The sequence below is a fragment of the Dysidea avara genome, chromosome 5 (assembly GCF_963678975.1).
Source record: "Dysidea avara chromosome 5, odDysAvar1.4, whole genome shotgun sequence".
Taxonomy (NCBI): Eukaryota; Metazoa; Porifera; class Demospongiae; order Dictyoceratida; family Dysideidae; genus Dysidea; species Dysidea avara.
The window spans coordinates 17,538,847-17,561,885 of record NC_089276.1 but is presented as its reverse complement, the minus strand read 5'-3'; the positions used below and the strand labels follow the sequence as shown (position 1 = coordinate 17,561,885).

The 23,039-nt window shown below is 38.9% G+C and overlaps 1 protein-coding gene across 1 annotated transcript in view; it reads left to right on the top strand.

Moving 5' to 3' along the window:
• LOC136255566 (uncharacterized) overlaps nucleotides 1-23,039 on the top strand; it is a 382,542-nt gene that overhangs the window by 128,286 nt on the left and 231,217 nt on the right. The window contains exon 6 of the mRNA XM_066048359.1: nucleotides 19,580-20,839. Coding sequence (XP_065904431.1) covers nucleotides 19,580-20,839 — 1,260 coding nt within the window. The remainder of the gene's footprint in view (nucleotides 1-19,579; nucleotides 20,840-23,039) is intronic.

Sequence of the window (23,039 nt, the reverse complement as noted above, 5' to 3'; positions counted from 1 at the left end):
GATGGTTTCTTTGTAGCTGAACTCTCCACAAGGTAACTTCTTCTAGCAGATCTTTCTACAGGGTGATTGATTTGTTTGTAGCTGAACTCTCTACAAGGAAACTTCTTCTAGCTGATCTCTCTACAGGGAGATTTGTTTGTAGCTGAACTCTATACAGGTGATTTGTTTGTAGCTGAACTCTCTACATGATGGTTTCTTTGTAGCTGAACTCTCCACAAGGTAACTTCTTCTAGCTGATCTTTCTACAGGGTGATTTGTTTGTAGCTGAACTCTCTACAAGGAAACTTCTTCTAGCTGATCTCTCTACAGGGAGATTTGTTTGTAGCTGAACTCTATACAGGTGATTTGTTTGCAGCTGAACTCTCTACATGATGGTTCTTTGTAGCTGAACTCTCTACAAGGTGACTTCTTCTAGCTGACCTTTCTACAGGGAGATTTGTTTGTCTCTACAGGTGATTTGTTTGCAGCTGAACTCTTTACATGATGGTTTCTTTGTAGTTGAACTCTCTACAAGGTAACTTCTTCTAGCTGATCTCTCTACAGAGAGATTTGTTTGTAGCTGAACTCTCTACAGGTGATTTGTTTGCAGCTGAACTCTTTACATGATGGTTTCTTTATAGCTAAACTCTCTACAAGGTAACTTCTTCTAGCTGATCTCTCTACAGGGAGATTTGTTTGTAGCTGAACTCTATACAGGTGATTTGTTTGCAGCTGAACTCTCTACATGATGGTTGTTTGTAGCTGAACTCTCTACAGGTGATTTGTTTGCAGCTGAACTCTCTACATGATGGTTTCTTTGTAGCTGAACTCTCCACAAGGTAACTTCTTCTAGCTGATCTTTCTACAGGGAGATATGTTTGCAGCTGAACTCTCTACAGGTGATTTGTTTGCAGCTGAACTCTTTACATGATGGTTTCTTTGTAGCTGAACTCTCTACAAGGTAACTTCTTCTAGCTGATCTCTCTACAGAGAGATTTGTTTGTAGCTGAACTCTCTACAGGTGATTTGTTTGCAGCTGAACTCTTTACATGATGGTTTCTTTGTAGCTGAACTCTCTACAAGGTAACTTCTTCTAGCTGATCTCTCTACAGGGAAATTTGTTTGTAACTGAACTCTCTACAGGTGATTTGTTTGTAGCTGAACTCTCTGCATGATGGTTTCTTTGTAGCTGAACTCTCCACAAGGTAACTTCTTCTAGCTGATCTTTCTACAGGGTGATTGATTTGTTTGTAGCTGAACTCTCTACAAGGAAACTTCTTCTAGCTGATCTCTCTACAGGGAGATTTGTTTGTAGCTGAACTCTATACAGGTGATTTGTTTGTAGCTGAACTCTCTACATGATGGTTTCTTTGTAGCTGAACTCTCCACAAGGTAACTTCTTCTAGCTGATCTTTCTACAGGGTGATTTGTTTGTAGCTGAACTCTCTACAAGGAAACTTCTTCTAGCTGATCTCTCTACAGGGAGATTTGTTTGTAGCTGAACTCTATACAGGTGATTTGTTTGCAGCTGAACTCTCTACATGATGGTTCTTTGTAGCTGAACTCTCTACAAGGTGACTTCTTCTAGCTGACCTTTCTACAGGGAGATTTGTTTGTCTCTACAGGTGATTTGTTTGCAGCTGAACTCTTTACATGATGGTTTCTTTGTAGTTGAACTCTCTACAAGGTAACTTCTTCTAGCTGATCTCTCTACAGAGAGATTTGTTTGTAGCTGAACTCTCTACAGGTGATTTGTTTGCAGCTGAACTCTTTACATGATGGTTTCTTTATAGCTAAACTCTCTACAAGGTAACTTCTTCTAGCTGATCTCTCTACAGGGAGATTTGTTTGTAGCTGAACTCTATACAGGTGATTTGTTTGCAGCTGAACTCTCTACATGATGGTTGTTTGTAGCTGAACTCTCTAGAAGGTGACTTCTTCTAGCTGACCTTTCTACAGGGAGATTTGTTTGTAGCTGAACTCTCTACAGGTGATTTGTTTGCAGCTGAACTCTTTACATGATGGTTTCTTTGTAGCTGAACTCTCTACAAGGTAATTTCTTCTAGCTGATCTGATCTCTCTACAGAGAGATTTGTTTGTAGCTGAACTCTCTACAGGTGATTTGTTTGAAGCTGAACTCTCTACAAGATGGTTTCTTTGTAGCTGAACTCTCCACAAGGTAACATCTTCTAGCTAATCTTTCTACAGGGTGATTTTTTTGTAGCTGAACGAAACTTCATCTAGCTGATCTCTCTACAGAGAGATTTGTTTGTAGCTGAACTCTCTACAGGTGATTTGTTTGCAGCTGAACTCTCTACATGATGGTTTCTTTGTAGCTGAACTCTCTACAATGTGACTTCTTCTAGCTGACCTTTCTACAGGGAAATTTGTTTGTAGCTGAACTCTCTACAGGTGATTTGTTTGCAGCTGAACTCTTTACATGATGGTTTCTTTGTAGCTGAACTCTCTACAAGGTAATTTCTTCTAGCTGATCTGATCTCTCTACAGAGAGATTTGTTTGTAGTTGAACTCTCTACAGGTGATTTGTTTGAAGCTGAACTCTCTACAAGATGGTTTCTTTGTAGCTGAACTCTCCACAAGGTAACATCTTCTAGCTAATCTTTCTACAGGGTGATTTTTTTGTAGCTGAACGAAACTTCATCTAGCTGATCTCTCTACAGAGAGATTTGTTTGTAGCTGAACTCTCTACAGGTGATTTGTTTGCAGCTGAACTCTCTACATGATGGTTTCTTTGTAGCTGAACTCTCTACAATGTGACTTCTTCTAGCTGACCTTTCTACAGGGAAATTTGTTTGTAGCTGAACTCTCTACAGGTGATTTGTTTGCAGCTGAACTCTCTACATGATGGTTTCTTTGTAGCTGAACTCTCTACAATGTGACTTCTTCTAGCTGACCTTTCTACAGGGAAATTTGTTTGTAGCTGAACTCTCTACAGGTGATTTGTTTGCAGCTGAACTCTCTACATGATGGTTTCTTTGTAGCTGAACTCTCTACAAGGTAACTGATGTCTCTAAAAGGTCACTAGTTTGTAGCTGAACTCTCTACATGGTGGTTTATTTGTAACTGAACTCTCTACAGGGTGACTTCTTTTAGCTGATCTTTCTAGAGGGTGATTTGTTTGTAGCTGTACTCTCTACAGGTGATTTGTTTGCAGCTGAACTCTCTACATGATGGTTTCTTTGTAGCTGAACTCTCTACAATGTGACTTCTTCTAGCTGACCTTTCTACAGGGAAATTTGTTTGTAGCTGAACTCTCTACAGGTGATTTGTTTGCAGCTGAACTCTCTACATGATGGTTTCTTTGTAGCTGAACTCTCTACAAGGTAACTGATGTCTCTACAAGGTCACTAGTTTGTAGCTGAACTCTCTACATGGTGGTTTATTTGTAACTGAACTCTCTACAGGGTGACTTCTTTTAGCTGATCTTTCTAGAGGGTGATTTGTTTGTAGCTGTACTCTCTACAGGTGATTTGTTTGCAGCTGAACTCTCTACATGATGGTTTCTTTGTAGCTGAACTCTCTACAAGGTAACTTCTTCTAGCTGATCTCTATACAGGGAGATTTGTTTGTAGCTGACCTCTCTACAGGGTGATTTTTTTTGTAGCTGAACTTTCTACATACAAAGTCCTATACAGGGAGATTTGTTTGTAGCTGACCTCTCTACAGAGTGATTTTTTTTGTGGCTGAACTTTCTACATACAAAGTGACTTGTTCTAGCTGGTCTCTCTACAGGATGACCTGTTTCTAGCTGATCTCTCTGTAGGGTGACTTGTTTCTAGCTGAACTCTACCGGGTGATCTGTTCGTAGCTGAACTCTCTACAGGATGATTTGTTTGCAGCTGAACTATCTACATGGTGGTTTCTTTGCAGCTGAATTCTCTACAAGGTGACTTCTTCTAGCTGAACTCTCTATAGGGTGATCTTCTCGTAGCTGAACTCTCTGCAGGGTGATTCGTTTGCGGCTGAACTTTCTACATGATGGTTTGTTCATAACTGAACACTCTACAAGGTAACCTCTTCTAGCTTATCTCTTTACAGGATAACTTGTTTCTAGCTGAACTCTGTACATGGTGATTTGTTGGTAGCTTAACTCTCTACAATTCGATTTGTTTGCAGCTGAAGTCTCTACATGATGGTTTGTTTGCAGCTGAACTCTCTACAAGGTAACTTCTTCTAGCTGATCTCTCTACAGGATGACTTGTTTCTAGCTGAACTCTCTACAGGGTGATCCTTTCGTAGCTGAACTATCTACAGGGTGATTTGTTTGCAGCTGAAGTCTCTACATGATGGTTTGTTTGCAGCTGAACTCTCTACAAGGTAACTTCTTCTAGTTGATTTCTCTACAGGGTGACTTGTTTCTAGCTGATCTCTCTACAGGGTGATTTGTTTGTAGCTGAACTCTGTACAGTTTGATTTGTTTGCAGTTGAACTTTCTACATGGTTGTTTCTTTGTAGCTGAACTCTCTACAAGGTAACTTCTTCTAGTTGATCTCTCTACAGGATGACTTGTTTCTAGCTGAACTCTCAACAGGATGATCTGTTCATAGCTGAATTCTCTACATGGTAGTTTCTTTGTAGCTAAACTCTTTACAAGGTGACTTCTTCTAGCTGATCTCTCTATAGGGTGATTTGTTTGTAGCTGAACTATCTGCAGGCTGATTTGAACTCTCTACAAGGTGATGTTTTCTAGTTGATCTCTCTACTCAGTCTGGATGACTTGTTTCTAGCTGAACTCTCTACAGTGTGATCTGTTAAGTTTCTACCTGATCTCTCTATAGAGTTATATCTTGTTTGTATAGCTGAACTCTTTTACATGGTGGTTTTTTGATTGGTTGCTGAACTCTCTCTCCATGGTGACTTGTTTTTACTACAGAGTGACTTGTTTGTAGCTGAACTCTCTACAGAGTGACTTACTTGTAGCTGAACATTGCATAAAGTAACTTGTTTGTAGCTGATCTAGATGAACTCTCTACTAGGTAGCTTTTTTTGTAGCTGAACCCTTTACGCAGTGACTTGTTTGTAGCTGAATTCTCTACAGAGTGACTTGTTGTAGCTGAACTCTCTACAAGGTGACTTGTTTATAGTTGAATTTTCTTCAGTGTGACTTATAATGTTCTGAATCTCTACAGCAACATATTTGTAGCTGAACTCTCTACAGGATGACTTGCTTGTAGCTGAATTGTCTATAAGATTAACTGTTTGTAGCTGAACTCCCTGCAGAATAACTTTCAATGCCAAAGAAATTCTATAATGGAGTAAGTTATAAACGTAGCTGAATGCTTTATTAGGGTGACTGTTCTATTAGAGTATCTCGATCTCGCATATCCTACACGTAGTTGGCTTTGGAATCATAACTCAGTGGTTTGTAATCCGATTCTTCTGTACTACTGCAAGGACTTTCTATGATACTTATTCCAGCTACACACCGATTTTCAGCTCACTGTTCTAAGCGGTTTGGCTGGTAGGCGTGAAAACTAATAGTTTTTTTATTCATAAAAGTCGATCGCGTAATTGTGACATAGGTTGGGTTTTGTGTCATATCTCGATGGCCTTTAACTGGATTCCTTTCAAACCACAAAAAGGCACTCCTACGATAGTTACTCCATCTACATAGCAATTTTCAGCTCATTCCTTCAAGCGGTTTACCCTGTGGGCGTGACAGACCTTCGACCTTATTTTACGCAGATAATCGATCATAACTCCGTGAATGTTCATCGGATTCCTACCACACGAGGTACTGAGATTCGCCTTAATGAGCCCTTTAAGTGTGCCAAATTTCAGCCCGATCCAAGTACGCATTCGTGTTTTATTGCGGATTTTGCAAAGTGTGCGAAAAGAAGAAGAAGAAGTAGAAGAAGAAGAAAAAAAACCCAAACTTTGGCCGCTCGTATCTCGGAAATGGCTTGAGCGATTTTCTTCAAATTTGGTATGTGGACTCCCCTACCTCGCCGGCATTTCTGTAGCAACTTTGGTTTTAATAGGATAAGGAATCACGGAGCTACAAAGGTGTGAAAATCGCGTTTACTTTCTTCCTGTAAATATACTCACGGTGTGGCGCGCCGGCTACTTGGGCCGCACGACACACTACCGTGTGTCTTGATGGCTTTTATTTTAAGCTTATAGCTTTAATTACTGTTGAGTTACAACTTTTTGTTTACATCCTATAAACTTGGACGTAATATTACGGCACTGGGCTTTCACGTTAGGCTTGCACCAATTATGCCGGCATAATTTTGAGTATAATAGGCTAGCAAAAGCATTAAGCCAGCATAATAGGATGATTATCAAAAAAAAATGAATTAAAATGCACAATGTGTACACCAAAAATATGAACACAGTACATCTTAATACTGCATTTCATATAAAGAAAATGTATAATGTTAATACTTTTATTATTTCTTGTCTGATTATTCACACTTCATGGAAACAAGATCGAGAGACTCTAATAGAGCAGTCACTCACTGTAATACAGCAGTCAAGAAATGTTGATATGCTCTAATAAAACAGCTAACTCTAGAGCATAATCTTGATTTTAAGAGCATAATTTTGAGGATGATGGGTTGGATTTTTGAGTACTGCTCAAAAGCATAATAGGCTATTTTCAAAGCATAATTGGCTCAAGCCTATTTCACGTAAGATTATTTGGACATAATATTACAGCAGCAGTCCTTAACGGATTAAGAGTGATGATGCATAATACATTAAGAGTGCTACTGTATATTTGTTATTACTGCTGACACTGCTACTGCACTGCAGATACGGCTGCCACATGTGGGTACTGCTGCATGAATATTGTTTTGCTGTTGCATGTTCTGAGCTTGTCGTTGGACTCTGCTGCTGCACAGTCCCTCCACCATTAATTATGCTCTTGACTATTGAAGCAAAATAAATGGAACACCACATCTGTAAGGGTGTCTGCTCTTAACCTTGCATGTGATATTTACTCTTGCATGTGATATTTACCATGCAATTCTTGCATAGGTGAGACCTGCAATGGATGCATGACCTGTTGACACATGTGTGCAAGGTATTTGTGAGTGCCTTTATATGGTTCTGTGCTCTAGCTGCAACCATACATGTCTCTCTCTTTTTTGACATTGGCAGATATTGCCAACACTGACTGACTCATTGTTAGTTGCTGCACAGGTTGTGAATGAAGTGGTTCTATAACTGTTTGCAGACTCTGTGCACTGATGGGCTGCGATTGCATTGCATTGATTTGCCAGTACACTCACTACATCATGCAGCATCACTGTCAATACAATCATGCAGCAGCACTCTTAATGAGACATGCAATAAATAATTGGGTAATATCACATGCAAGGTTAAAATCAGACACTCTGAAAAGAGAGAGGTGTATGGGAGTTAGACAACTGAGGTGGTCATTGAATTGTATAGCATCCACATAGGCATGGTATTAGATTAGTGCTGTACACCTACAAAATTTTTGTCACCGGTTAATTGCCTACCAATAATTGGCAATAACTGGTTAATTGGTTGTGTGTACTAAAATGAAGTTTAAGACCTTAAACTAAGTTAATGTGGGTAGGGCTGCAGTTAAACAGTAATCCATCAGTTGAGTGAGTCAGTGTCACTAATTGCAATTACATCACGTGCACACGTGTGTGCGCTTATTGGAATTATACGTGTGATAAGTAGCACCATGTGTCATAGCAGTGGCGTGGAGTGAAGACAGCTTGTAATCTTCCCACCCACCTCTTGTTTCACCAGCGTTACAGCCTGTACTCCGAAATGCTATCAAATAGTATTTAACAGCATTACTTATGAATTATGCCAAATACACAGGGTATATATATAGATACAGTGGGACTTTGATCATTCGAATGTTATTTGAACCCCTGATTATCCTAACAATATAAGTGATTGTTCTATTAGAGTAATTTTGCATCAGGTGTAGTGTGTGTTCTTTAGAGTAGTCTGGTATGTGGATGAATGGACTTTAGCTGTATGGGAAAGTTGATGTTATGGAACTTCTATGAATATTGTATGTTGTATGAAATGTATTGAATTACATTGTGTAATAGGTGTACATAAAGAGGTGTATGTATATATGGGTGCTACTCAAAGGTGGGTACACATAGATTCAATTTGAGTACACTTGTGTACAGATATGATCAGCATACAAGCATTAATCACAGTGATAAAATGTATATTCTCCATATAATAAAAGTACCTTTCACAGTGATTTTTTACTGTAGCTGTCTGTCTATTGTTTGCTGTTACTACAATGATACGTGTGGTGTGTCATCTGCTGTCATCATGGCATCCACCTTATGATAAAGAAAATCCAATAGCCTCATGCCAACAGACAAACAGCACGCTTTCCTTGGTCAGACCTTTAAAGTCGATCACATGTTCCTTATCAATAGTAGATGTGCAATTATGTATGACAACATAGCTGTACATAGTTACAGTTATAATTTTATATACATATATATATATATACGATGCCCGTAAGCAGGTATGAATGACATGCTTTGATCATAATGGGTAGATAACATGTGTGAACAATTGGACTATTATGTATTGATGTTTTGTGATGTTACTGTTCATTGCTTGCCACTATGGGTGTGTGTGTGTTTTATGCATATGTGTATATTTCTTATCAATGGTAGGTCTGCAGCTGCATGACAACATAGTAACACAGATCTTGTATACCTATATGCATCTGCGAATGATATATGCAGGGTTATTGAATTGCTGTGTATATTACTTTCACTGTTTATTGTTTGCTGCTTCCGACTTCTGCGTGCACCACCACTGTCAGTTTTTCAACAAAAAAACAAACCCTATTCAGCTGCAATGTGCATGACACCACACCTGTATGTATACAAGTGCAATATTTATTAATGTCGATACTATTGCTGCATGAAGCTGCTTGGTGCTGTTCATTGTTTGCTGCAATGTTACCCAGATATGTGTGTGTGTGTGTGTGTGTGTGTGTGTGTGTGTGTGTGTGTGTGTGTGTGTGTGTGTGTGTGTGTGTGTGTTATTTGCTGCTATTGCAGGATTTACAATGAGAGAATGAAAGACCTTTTATACCTACGCAGCTGCATGGCAACCTAGCTGCAGTAATGCGTGGATGTCATTTGCTGCTAAAAGCATCTAGCATAATGCTAGTATAATACCAACGATATTTTAAAATTTGATTATAAAGTGCAATGCACACGCTTAAAAGAAAGCCAATCATCACAGCTGGTACATATTATTGGTGTATTTCATATTTAAAAAAATAAAATAAAAAACCCACATATTATAACTTAATTAACATCGCTTGGTGGTGTGAAATAAGATCAACATACTCTAAACAGCAATCACTTACTCTAATACAGCAGTCTGGAAACACTAATGATTTACTCTAATAAAACAGTCAGTACTTGTGCATGATCTTGATTTTGAATGCATAATTTTGAGCATGGTGGGCTTGGGTTTTGAGCATTGCTCAAAAGCATAATACGTGGGTAAAAAATTGTGAGCAGGGCATACTACTATTGCAGGATTATCGATGAGAGAATGAAAAAACTTCTATACCTGTGCAGCTGCAGGGCAACCTAGCTGCAGTTATGCGTGTGTGTTATTTGCTGCTATTGCAGGGTTATCAATGAGAGAATGAAAGAACTTCTATACGTATGTAACTGCATGGCAACCTAGCTGCAATTATCATGTGTGTTGTTTGCTGCTATTGCAGGATCTATATTGAGGGAATGAAAGAACTTCTATACCTATGCAGCTGCATGGCAACCTAGCTGCAAATGGTGTTTATAATTGTTTGCTAACCTGGCCCATTAAAAAAATAAATAAAAATAAAAAAAATTATAAAATAAAATTTTAAAAAAAACAACAAAAAATAACAAATAAACAAATAAAAAAATAAAAGTTAAGGATTGAGCAAACTTTACAAAACAAATTGTATAAGTGAGTCCGCAGCTGCATGGCAACCTACCTGCAAATTACAGTCATAATTGTATGCTAACTTGGGCCATAGAATTGTGAATTGAACCAATCAAGACACACGGTAGTGTGTCGTGCGGCCCAAGAAGCCGGCGCGCCACACCCGTGAGTATATTGACAGGAAGAACGAAAACGTCATTTTCACACATTTGTATCTCGGTGATCACTTATCTGATTGGAACCAAATTTGCTACACAGTTGCCCGCCAGCCAAGGGAGTCTACATTCCAAATTTGCAGGAAATCGCATCGAGCCATTTCCGAGATACGAGCTGCCAAAGTTTCGTTTTTTTTTCTTCGTTTTTTTTTTTCTTCTTCGTCTTTTCGCACACTTGCAAAAATTGCTATAACAAGCAAACGCGTACTCCGATCGCCTTGAAATTTGGCACACAGAAAGGGAGTCCAACGGCGAATCCTAGCATCAAATTTGGTGGTACAAATCCGATGAATGGTTCAGGAGTTATGACCGATTATTCGCGTAAAACAAGATCGATTTGTTGTCACGCCTACAGGGTAAACCGCTTCATGGAATGAGTTAAAAATTGCTATGTAGATGGAGTAACCATCGTAGGAGTGCCTTTTGGTGGTTTGAAAGGGACCGAGATAAAGACCACGGAGATATGACACAAAACCCAACCTGTGTCACAATTACGCGATCGATTTTTATGAATGAAAAAGTAGTAGTTTTCTCGCCTACTAGGCAAACCGCTTAGAGCAATGAGCTGAAAATCGGAGTATAGCTGGAATAATCTTCATAGAAAGTCCTTGCAGTAGTACAGAAGAATCGGATTACAAACCACTGAGTTATGATTCGAAAGCCAACTCCGTGTAACAAATGCGAGATCGAGATACTCTAATAGAACAGTCACCCTAATAGAGCATTCGGCTAATATATTTATTCCATTATAGAATTTTATTACATCACAAGTTATTCTGTAGGGAGTTCAGCTGCAAACAGTTAATCTTATAGACAGTTCAGCAAGAAGACAGTCACCATGTGGAGAGTTAAGAAAATATATCACTATAGAGATTCAGAACATTACAAGTCACACTGAAGAAAGTTCAGCTATAAACAAGTCATGCACTGTGTAGAGAATTCAGCTACAATTAAGTCACTCTCTAGAGAATTCAGTTACACAAAATTCAGCTACACACAAGTCACTGTGGAGAGAGTTCAGCTACAAACAAATTACCCTTTAGAGTGATCAGCTACAAACAAAACACTTTGCAGGGTGTTCAGCTGCAACAAATCAACCTTTAGAGCGATCAGCAATGAACATATCAACACAAATCTACCTGTAGAGAGATAAGCTAGAAACAAATCACCCTGTAGAGAGTTCAGCTACAAAAAATCACCCTGTAGAGACATCAGCTAGAAACTAGACACAATGTAAGGAGTTCAGCTACAAGCAATCAACCTGTAGAGAGTTCAGCTAAAACAAATCAACCTGCAGAGAGATCAGCTACAAACAAATCACCTTATAGAGAGTTCAGCTACAAACAGATTACCTGTAGAGAGATCGGCTGCAAACAAATCAACCTGCAGAGAGATCAGCTACACACAAATCAACTTGTAGGGAGATCAGCTACAAACAAATCACCCTGTAGGGAGATCAGCTAGAAACTACACACAATGTAAGGAGTTCAGCTACAAGCAAATCACCCTGTAGAGAGTTCAGCTAAAACAAATCAACCTGTAGAGAGATCAGCTAGAAACAAATCACCTTATAGACAGTTCAGCTAAACACAAATTACCTTGTAGAGAGATCGGCTACAAACAAATCAACCTGCAGAGAGATCAGTTACACACAATTCAACTTGTAGAGAGATCAGCTACAAACAAATCACCCTGTAGAGAAATCAGCTAGAAACTAGGCACAATTTAAGGAGTACAGCTACAAACAAATCATCCTGTAGAGAGATCAGCTAAAACAAATCAACCTGCAAAGAGATCAGCTACAAACAAATCACCTTATAGACAGTTCAGCTAAACACAAATTACCTTGTAGAGAGATCGGCTACAAACAAATCAACCTGCAGAGAGATCAGTTACACACAATTCAACTTGTAGAGAGATCAGCTACAAACAAATCACCCTGTAGAGAGATCAGCTAGAAACTACACACAATGTAAGGAGTTCAGCTACAAATAAATCACCCTGTAGAGAGTTCAGCTAAAACAAATCAACCTGCAGAGAGATCAGCTACAAACAAATCACCTTTTAGACAGTTCAGCTACAAACAAATTACCTTGTAGAGAGGTCGGCTACAAACAAATCAACCTGCAGAGAGATCAGCTACACACAATTCAACTTGTAGAGAGATCAGCTACAAACAAATCACCCTGTAGAGAGATCAGCTAGAAACTAGACACAATGTAAGGAGTTCAGCTACAAGTAAATCACCGTGTAGAGAGTTCAGCTACAAACAAACCAACCTGTAGAGCGATCAGCTAGAAACAAATCACCCTGAAGAGAGGTCAGCTACAAAAAATCACCTTGTAGAGAAATCATCTACAAACAAAACACTTTGCAGAGAGTTCAGCTACAAACAAATCAACCTTTAGAGCGATCAGCAACAAACAAATCAACCTGTAGAGATATAAGCTAGAAACAAATCACCCTGTAGAGAGTTCAGCTAAAACAAATCAATCTTCAGAGAGATTAGCTACGTACAAATCACCTTATAGATAGTTCAGCTACAAACAAATTACCTTGTAGAGAGATCGGCTACAAATAAATCACCCTGCAGAGAGAACAGCTACACACATATCAACTTGTATAGAGATCAGCTACAAACAAATCAACCTGTAGAGAGATCAGCTACAAACTAGACACAAAGTAAGGAGTTCAGCTACAAGCAAATTACCCTGTAGAGAGTTCATCTACAAACAAATCAACCTGTAGAGCAATCAGCTAGAAACAAATCACCCTGCAGAGAGGTCAGCTACAAAAAATCACCCTGTAGAGAGATCAGCTAGAAACAAATCACCCTGAAGAGAGGTCAGCTACAAAAAAATCACCCTGTAGAGAGATCAGCTACAAACAAATTGCCCTGTAGAGAGATCGGCTACAAACAAATCAACCTGCAGAGAGATCAGCTACACACAAATCAACTTGTAGAGAGTTCAGCTACAAACAAATTACCCTGTAGAGAGATCGGCTACAAACAAATCAGCCTGTAGAGAGTTCAGCTAAAACAAATCAACCTGCAGAGAGATCAACTACAAACAAATCACCTTATAGAGAGTTCAGCTACAAACAAATTACCCTATAGAGAGATCGGCTACAAACAAATCAACCTGCAGAGAGATCAGCTACACACAAATCAACTTGTAGAGAGATCAGCTACAAACAAATCACCCTGTAGAGAGATCAGCTAGAAACTACACACAATGTAAGGAGTTCAGCTACAAATAAATCATCCTGTAGAGAGTTCAGCTAAAACAAATCAACCTGCAGAGAGATCAGCTACAAACAAATCACCTTTTAGACAGTTCAGCTACAAACAAATTACCTTGTAGAGAGATCGGCTACAAACAAATCAACCTGCAGAGAGATCAGCTACACACAATTCAACTTGTAGAGAGATCAGCTACAAACAAATCACCCTGTAGAGAGATCAGCTAGAAACTAGACACAATGTAAGGAGTTCAGCTACAAGCAAATCACCGTGTAGAGAGTTCAGCTACAAACAAACCAACCTGTAGAGCGATCAGCTAGAAACAAATCACCCTGAAGAGAGGTCAGCTACAAAAAATCACCCTGTAGAGATATAGCTAGAAACAAATCACCCTGAAGAGAGGTCAGCTACAAAAAATCATCTTGTAGAGAGATCAACTACAAACAAAACATTTTGCAGAGAGTTCAGCTACAAACAAATCAACCTTTAGAGCGATCAGCAACAAACAAATCAACCTGTAGAGAGATCATCTAGAAACAAATCAACCTGCAGAGTGATCAGCTACAAACAAATCAGCTTGTAGAGAGATCAGTTTCACACAAATCAACCTGTACAGAGATAAGCTAAAAACAAATCAGAGTTCAGCTAAAACAAATCAATCTGCAGAGAGATTAGCTACATACAAATCACCTTATAGATAGTTCAGCTACAATCAAATTACCTTGTAGAGAGATCGGCTACAAACAAATCACCCTGCAGAGAGATCAGCTACACACAAATCAACTTGTATAGAGATCAGCTACAAACAAATCACCCTGTAGAAAGATCAGCTAGAAACTACACACAATGTAAGGAGTTCAGCTACAAACAAATCACTCTGTAGAGAGATCAGCTACAAACTAGACACAAAGTAAGGAGTTCAGCTACAAGCAAGTTACCCTGTAGAGAGTTCATCTACAGGCAAATCAACCTGCAGAGCAATCAGCTAGAAACAAATCACCCTGAAGAGAGGTCAGCTACAAAAAATCACCCTGTAGAGAGATCAGCTAGAAACAAATCACCCTGTAGAGAGATCAGCTAGAAACTAGACACAATGTAAGGAGTTCAGCTGCAAACAAATCAACCTGCAGTGAGATCACCCAAAATAACGCACTTGTACAGAGTTCAGTTACAAACAAATTACCCTGTAGAGAGATCAGGTAGAAGAATTCACCTTGTAGAGAGTTCAGCAACAAAGAAACCACCATGTAGAGAGTTCAGCTGCAAACAAATCACCCAGTAAAAAGATCAGCTAGAAGAAGTTACCTTGTAGAGAGTTCAGTTACAAAGAAACCATCATATAGAGAGTTCAGCTACAAAGAAATTACCCCGTAGAGAGTTCAGCTATAAGAAGTTACCTTGTAAAGAGTTCAGCTACAAAGAAACCATCATGTACAGAGTTCAGCTACAAAGAAACTACCTGTACAGAATTCAACTACAAACAAATCACCCTGTATAGAGATCAGCTAGAAGAAGTTACCTTGTAGATAGTTCAGCTACAACAATTCACCCTGTAGAAAGATCAGCTAGAAGAAGTCACCTTGTAGAGTGTTCAGTTACAAAGAAACCATCATGTAGAGAGTTCAGCTGCAAACAAATCACTCTGTAGAGAGTTCAGCTACAAAGAAACCACCATGTAGAGAGTTCAGCCTCATACAAACCACCTTGTAGAGAATTCAACTACAACAAATCATCCTGTAGAGAAGAAGTTACCTTGTAGAGAGTTCAGCTACAAAGAAACCATCATGTAGGGAGTTCAGCTACAAAGAAACCACCATGTAGAGAGTTTAGCTGCAAACAAATCACCTGTAGAGAGTTCAGCTAGAAACAAATCACCCCGTAGAGAGATCAGCTGGACGAAGTCACCTTGTAGAGAGTTCAGCTACAAAGAAACCATCATGTAGACAGTTCAGCTGCAAACCAATCACCCTGCAGAGAGTTCAGCTACAAAAAAATCACCCTGTAGAGAGTTCAGCTAGACGAAGTCACCTTATAGAGAGTTCAGCTACAAAGAAACCATCATGTAGAGAGTTCGGCTACAAAGACACCACCATGTAGAGAGTTTAGCTGCAAACAAATCACCTGTAGAGAGTTCAGCTAGAAACAAAATACCCTGTAGAGAGACCAGCTAGAAGAGGTTACCTTGTAGAGAGTTCAGCTACAAAGAAACCATCCTGTATATAGTTCAGCTACATTTCAAGTCACCCAGTAGAGAGATCAGCTGCAAAAAAATATCCTGTGGGGCATAATGGGCATGTAATAAATATATGTATATAATTTGTATAATTACTAATAAAATCAAAAATAATTGAAGTACTAAAATTCTTCTTTAAGTTCTTTTCTTCTTCCTGTAGTAAAGAAAAAAACACATGGGTTAAAGAAGCCCCAAAGCCAGCCATAGGCCGGCTTTGCAGTATACAAATACAAAAAGAAGTGATATCTTGAATGTAATTTTGTATTCTGAATCCACAAATTGATAATTTAAATTAGCAATTTGTGGATATTTAATCAAAAACAGCCAAGCTGTAAAAAAGGTGCGCCCCCCAAAAAGGCCATGGTGGAAAAAGATGTGAAATCCAAGGTGGCGGCCAAGAAATGGCTGTGATGGTAGGTTAATGGTTACATTTTAATAACGACAATTCAGGTGAATTTTGTGCCGCTTGATCTTGGCACCAAATTCACCTGAATTGTTGTTATTAAAATGTAACCATTAACCTACCATCACAGCCATTTCTTGGCCGCCACCTTGGATTTCACATCTTTTTTCACCATGGCCTTTTTGGGGGCCTCACCTTTTTTTACAGCTTGGCTGTTTTTGATTAGATTGTATATAGTAGATAGGTCCACAGCTGCATGGCAATCCAGCTGTAAATGGCTTGCATAATTGTGTGCTAACTTGGCCCATAGAATTGTGAATTGAACAAACTTTACAAAACAAATTGTATATAGTACGTAGATCCGCAGCTGCATGGCAACATAGCTGCAAATGGCTGTGCACTTGTTTGGCCCATAGAATAATGTACAAACTAGCTACCAGCTACACAAAAAATAAAAATGCAATAAATAAATAAAACTGTGTAGCTGTAATACATAGGACTGCAGCTACATGGCAACATAGCTGCACAAGGCGTGGCCGGTAAAGTAAAACAAGAATACAGTCATATGGTCACCCATGAGGCTGTAGTTGGTCCGCAGCTGCATGGCAACATAGCTGCAAACTCGTCCATTCTCTTGTGGAATGTGACAGTACGGGAACCTAATAGAGTCTTACTGCAGCAATCCTCCTACAATCTATTTGTTTATTTGTACTAGTAAATATGGACAGGTCATTTCCAAGCCATTAGGTTGGTTGGTAAATGAGACCAGTGTGGTACTTACGTTTGTAGTATTATACCAGTAGAAAGGGAGAAAGGACTTTGCGAATACTGGAAGCGCTGCAGTGGGATTCTGGGAACCTGTACATTTACCAAACCCAACCACCATCCTAGGATGGGTGTTGTATCCAAGGAACATTAGTCCTACTACCAACATTAAGTGACATTAAGTGATATTGGCAGACATAATATGTACTGAACAAGGGGTAATGGTAAAACCAGGAATGGAGAAATAAGAAACGGGAAACGAGAAATGGAGAAATGGGTGGAAATGGAATTCCTTCACTGCAGAACACTCTTCATTTGTAATTGAAGGGGTAGCAGAGTCACCTGAGAGTACAGATTTTCTCATGACTTCGGTGGCTGAGGTAGCAGTGACTACTGTATTAGAGTGTTTTGTAACTCAATTGAAAAAAAATCATAAGATAAGTATACAACTGTACTAACAGATTGGCAGTTGTATAATGTCTTGGTATAATGTCAAATCTATCAATTAGATAAAGTCCAGAGGAGTGCAGCCTATTTCATTATGATTGACTTTTCTCAATTCAGTAGTGTAACCAGCATGCTGGACCGCCTAACCTGGAACTTTAGAACAAAAGAAGAAAATGTCTTAGCTACTTATGCTCTTTAAATTGATTCATAGTCTTGTTGAAGTTTTATCAATTACTCTAACTCCCATAACCTCATGTACTTGTGGTCACTCTCGTCGTTATGCTATAAGTCCACCAATTAGAACTGAAACATATTACATTCTTTCTTACCTTTAGCAGTAAATTATGGAATGACCTACCTCAATCACTAATGATGTTGATGATTTTATACAAGAACTTGAACTCTACTTATATTCCTCACACCCCTGTACTATTATCTGTGTTTGTAAACTGTTTTAGAGGCTTTACACAGTAATTATAAATTTCTGATGGTGCATATCACCCTGGCAGTATCCTTGGCAATATCAGTGACTCAAGTTGAAGTGGCTCAAGTTGAAATGACTGCTCTATCACTGTATGATCAGAGTATTATTACAAGTTTACGTCATTATGAGCTTCTGAGAATTTTAATACAGTGGTATACATTTCAGCCTGGATTTAAGGCTTAATGTCATATAGTGGTATAGAGCAGTCACTTTAGCTTAAGCCACTGATACCACCATGATCTGCATTATCCACCATCAGAAATTTGACCCATTATATAATTGCCATTCTTTTAGTATAGTTATATGCTTATGAATTGAGTTGCAAAACACTCTAATACAGCAGTCACTACTACTTCAGCCACCAAAGTCGTGAAAATCTGTGTTCTGCTACCCCATCAATTACAAAAATGAAGAGTGTTCTGCAGTGAAGGAATTCCATTTCCACTCATTTCTCGTTTCCCATTTCCTATTTCTCCATTCCTGGTTTTACCACTACCCCGCAACAAGCCTGCTGGAAGGTTTAGGGGTGGTACCAAAGTGACCATCAACATCCTGTCTTGCAATAACTGTTATTACAATCACATATTTACACATGCTTTGAGGTTATGTTATGATGTTAACACTTGTCAGCAGGGATAATTTATGGTTTACCAAGTGGGGAAGAAAATACGGTTTAAAGGCTTCTTAACCGGTTATTGGCTGACCTATACAACACCGGTTAATAACCGGTTATTTGCAAACCGGTGCACAGCACTATATTAGATGCAAGCAACAGTTAGAACATGCCTGTCTGCAGAAGCAGTGATAACTAACAAGCCTAGAGTGAGGAGCTTGCATGCAATGGCAGCAAAGACAAACATTTGCAATGAAACAGCAGGAGCAAAATTCGTGCATCAAAGATGCAGTTCAATCAATAGCAGTAGCAGCAGTAATAACAGACATGCAGCAGCCATAATATTCATACGGCAGCTCTCTTGTATATCATGCAGTTGTGTATCATGCAGCAGCAATAATGTTTCATGCAGCGAAAATAAAATTTATGCAAGAGCCATAACCTACATGCGGATATGACAATAATAACATTTATACAGCATCCATAACATTTCATGAAGTGGCAATAAATTCATGCAGCAGCCATAATGCTTCATGCAACAGCAGCACCCTCAGGCCTGTAGCAGCACTCTCAGCAAACATGCAACAGCAGCAGCAGCGCATCATGCAGCAGCACTCTTTAGTAAATCATGCAACAGCAGAACTCTCAGGCCTGCAGCAGCAGTGCATCGTGCAGCAGGAATCTTTATCAAATTATGCAACATCAATGTATCATGCAGCAGTATTCTCAGTGCAATAGCAGTAGCAGCAATGATCATGCAATGGCCATATCACTCATGTGGCAGCAATAAGATTCATGCAGTAGCAATAAAAATCATATAGCTGTAATTACATTACTGTAGCCATAATAACCTTTAGGCAGTAGCAATACTAGCAAATCTTTGACAGCATGGCACCTCACATGACCCAAAACTTATTAAACTAATTTATGAGCTGTGTATCTTGATAACCGATTTAACGTCACTGCGCTTAGGTTATAACTATATGCAGCATGATAACTTCAATTTATTGTAATGCAATAAATTACAGTTTTCTGCAATAGCAAATACTTAATAGTACTCATTCTCCTTTCATGTTGCAAATGTGAGCCTTTGATCCACGCATGCCATGTACCACAAAACAGTAATAACGCATCCATTTACTGTTGTTTGTAGTCTGATTTGTAAACCCTCTGCCACCAGGTGTGTGTTTACAAATTAGATCCAAACTAAATGGGTGTGGTATATTCTAATAGCAGTTTCATATGTTTATATTTTTCTTACAGGCAACAATTACTACATTGGATTTTTTCAGAATAACAATGGTGGTTCAATATCTCTCTATTTAACAAATACTGGATCACTAGATTTGTCTTATACCATAGAATCTCCTGGAGTAGGATATTACACTAGTGGAAATATTTCAGGTACACGGTCAACAATTGTAAGTCTTTCTTCAAGTCTCATCACTGGTTCATATAATGATCAAAATAAGGGGATTTACCTTAAGACCAACAGTACTAATGTAGTTGTGATTGGTCAAAATGATGTATATCCGAGTAGTGATACATTCCTTGCTTTACCCACAATAAAAGTGTGCTGCACTCAATACACTTATTATGGAATTTCAGTGTCTTCTGGTAGATATGATAATGTAGTACTGATAGTTGGTACAGAGGACAACACAATGATGAATTTAACAGTAACACAATCTGTTAATGTCAAGATTAATGATACTGTTAACTCCCTAACAAGTGGCAGGCAATACTCCTTCATAGTGAATAGGTTACAAACAGTGTATATTGGATCATCAAGTGACTTGACTGGGACCAGAATTATGACAGACGAGCCAGTGTCTGTGTTTAGTGGTCATGAGTGTGGATATGTACTATCATTTAGTTCTAGCTATTGTGATCACTTAATAGAACAGATTCCACCTACCACATACTGGGGTAAAACATATTACATTGCACCACTGCAAGGTAGAAGTGCTTACACCATCAGAGTGTTGGCAGCATATAACTCAACTGAAGTCATTATGGACTGTAACAATGTGAGGAATTCCTATAATATTAATGCAGGGAATAGTTTTACAGTAACTCATCGATACTATTGTGTAATCCACTCTAACAAGGAAATCTTAGTAGCTCAGTACAGTCCTGGTTATGGTTATGATAGGAGAACTGGTGATCCAATGATGATGCTTGTGCCAGCTACAGATCATTACAGTAATGAAATCAACCTATCCACAATATCATCAGGTTACAATGACTATATCAACATTATAGTATTGAAGGAGTATTATCAGCCTGGTGTGATTTTTTGGATAAAAGGAGGAGTGAAGAGGTCATTACAGTCACAATCTTGGAACACAATAACATTCAACCAGGTCACTGAGGCATATTATACTCAACTATCTGTATCAAATGGTCCAGTAACAATTAAACACACAACAGCCAATGCATTGATGTCAGCTGTAGTGTATGGATTTGTATACAGAGAAGCTTATGGTCACCCTGGAGGATTCAGTATTCAGAATTTTCGAGGTTAGAATTTAAAAAAAAAAATTAAAACATGGGAATTGCTGAATACAGTAAAAAAAAACAAGAATCTAGCAAGTCAACATGTTAAGCGCACAGAGATCTCTATTTGGACTCAACAGGTAAGGTAGAAACTAATGAAAAACAGTAGTTTCTACATAAATCAGGGGCAGTTAAGTACTGAGAATACTTCTGTATAAATGTGACCCAGTCTGAGAAACCGATCTTATCGCCCATGTCAGCAGATTCGATTTTTCACCCAGGACAAAAAGCTACATGAATAAACTATCTAATTCCACAATCAAAATCAGCTAGACTTGAGTGGTCTGGTTTTGCTGGCTGCTTTTCCCAAGCCCAGTGGCGATCCGTACGTGCGGTGTAGGGCCTTAATGGAGCTCTAGTCAGCCTGGGGATAACTGTATGTGGCTGTACAGCTCTGTGGTGTTGAATAAGTACCTTTGCTGTGAATTTCCTGTCATTTTATCCAATTTTGAGACCTCAATGGCCCAAAACTTGGCCTAATTCATCCCTACACCTTTCTTTTCAATTTTTGAATGCCATCCTGCCCGCCTACCAGGCCCCCCTGCCTCCCACCCATTTTGCAGCTCGTTAGATATGATCAACCTCGGTTTAAAAATGGCGGGAAACTTAGTTGTTGGCTACTTGCACAGTGGATGCTGTGAAAGGTAAGGAATTGGTGTAAAACGTGTGAAAATTTGGTACACATAGCTTCAACCACTGGCGAGCTACAACACACTAAATACTTAAAACCGGCATTTCTCAATACTTTTAAATAGGCGATAAGCCTGGTTTTTCCAGACTGGGTCACAAATGTTTATTTGAGAGATCTGTGTGTGTTTAACTTGCTGGCTTGTTTGATTCTTGTTTCTTTACTTTTTCAGTGATCTCTATTCCCACATTTTAATTTTTAAATTTATTTTTACACTAGTTTTTTTTGTTTACTTTTTATAAATCCATTTATGGACAGCTAACATGATAATAAGAGGTGCTGGTAGTGTTAGTCATCATGTGCAGTAGCTGTTAATAAGTAGTCAGCTAATATTATCTAATCAAAAACAGCCAAGCTGTAAAAAAAGGGTCCGTCCCCCAAAAGGCCATGGCAAAAAAAGATGTGAAATCCAAGTTGACGACCAAGTAATGGCTGTGATGTCGACAATTCAGGTGAATTTGTACTGCTTCCTTCACCTGAATTGTCATTATTAAAATTTTTGCCATTTACCTATCATCACAGCCATTTTTGGCTGCCACCTTGGATTTTACACCTTTTTTCATCACCCTTTTTTTACAGCTTTGCTACTTTTGATTAGATATCACTTATTTTTGTATTTGTATTCTCCAAAGCAGGCCATAGGCCAGTTTTGGGGCCTCTTTTTACCCGTCTATCAAGAAGCCGGCGCGCCACACCTTGAGTATATTTACAGGAAGAAAGAAAACGTCAATTTCACACCTTTGTATCTCGGTGATCCCTTATCCGATTGAAACCAAATTTGCTACAGAGTTGCCCACCAGCCAGGGGAGTCTACATTCCAAAGTGGAAGGAAATCGCACCAGCCATTTCCGAGATACGAGCTGCCAAAGTTTCGATTTTTTTCTTTGTTTTTTTTCTTTCTTCATGTTTTCGCACACTTGCAAAAATTGCTATAAAACGCAAATGCGTACTCCAATCGCCTTGACATTTGGCACACAGAAAGGGAGTCCAAAGGCGAATCCTAGCATCAAATCTGGTGCAAATCCGATGAATGGTTCAGAAGTTATGACCAATTATTCGCGTAAAACAAGATCGATTTGTTGTCACGCCTACAGGGTAAACCGCTTCATGGAATGAGTTGAAAATTGCTAAGTAAATGGAGTAACCATCGTAGGAGTGCCTTTTGGTGGTTTGAAAGGAATCAAGATAAAGACCATGGAGATATGACACAAAACCCAACCTGTGTCACAATTACACGATCAATTTTTATGAATAAAAAAAAGTATTAGTTTTCAGGTCTACTAGGCAAACCGCTTAGAGCAATGAGCTGTAAATCGGTGTATAGCTGGAATAATTTTCATAGAAAGTACTTGCAGTGGTACAGAAGAATCGGATTACAAATCACTGAGTTATGATTCGAAAGCCAACTCCGTGTAACAAGTGCGAGATCGAGATACTCTAATAGAACAGTCACCCTAATAGAGCATTCGGCTAATT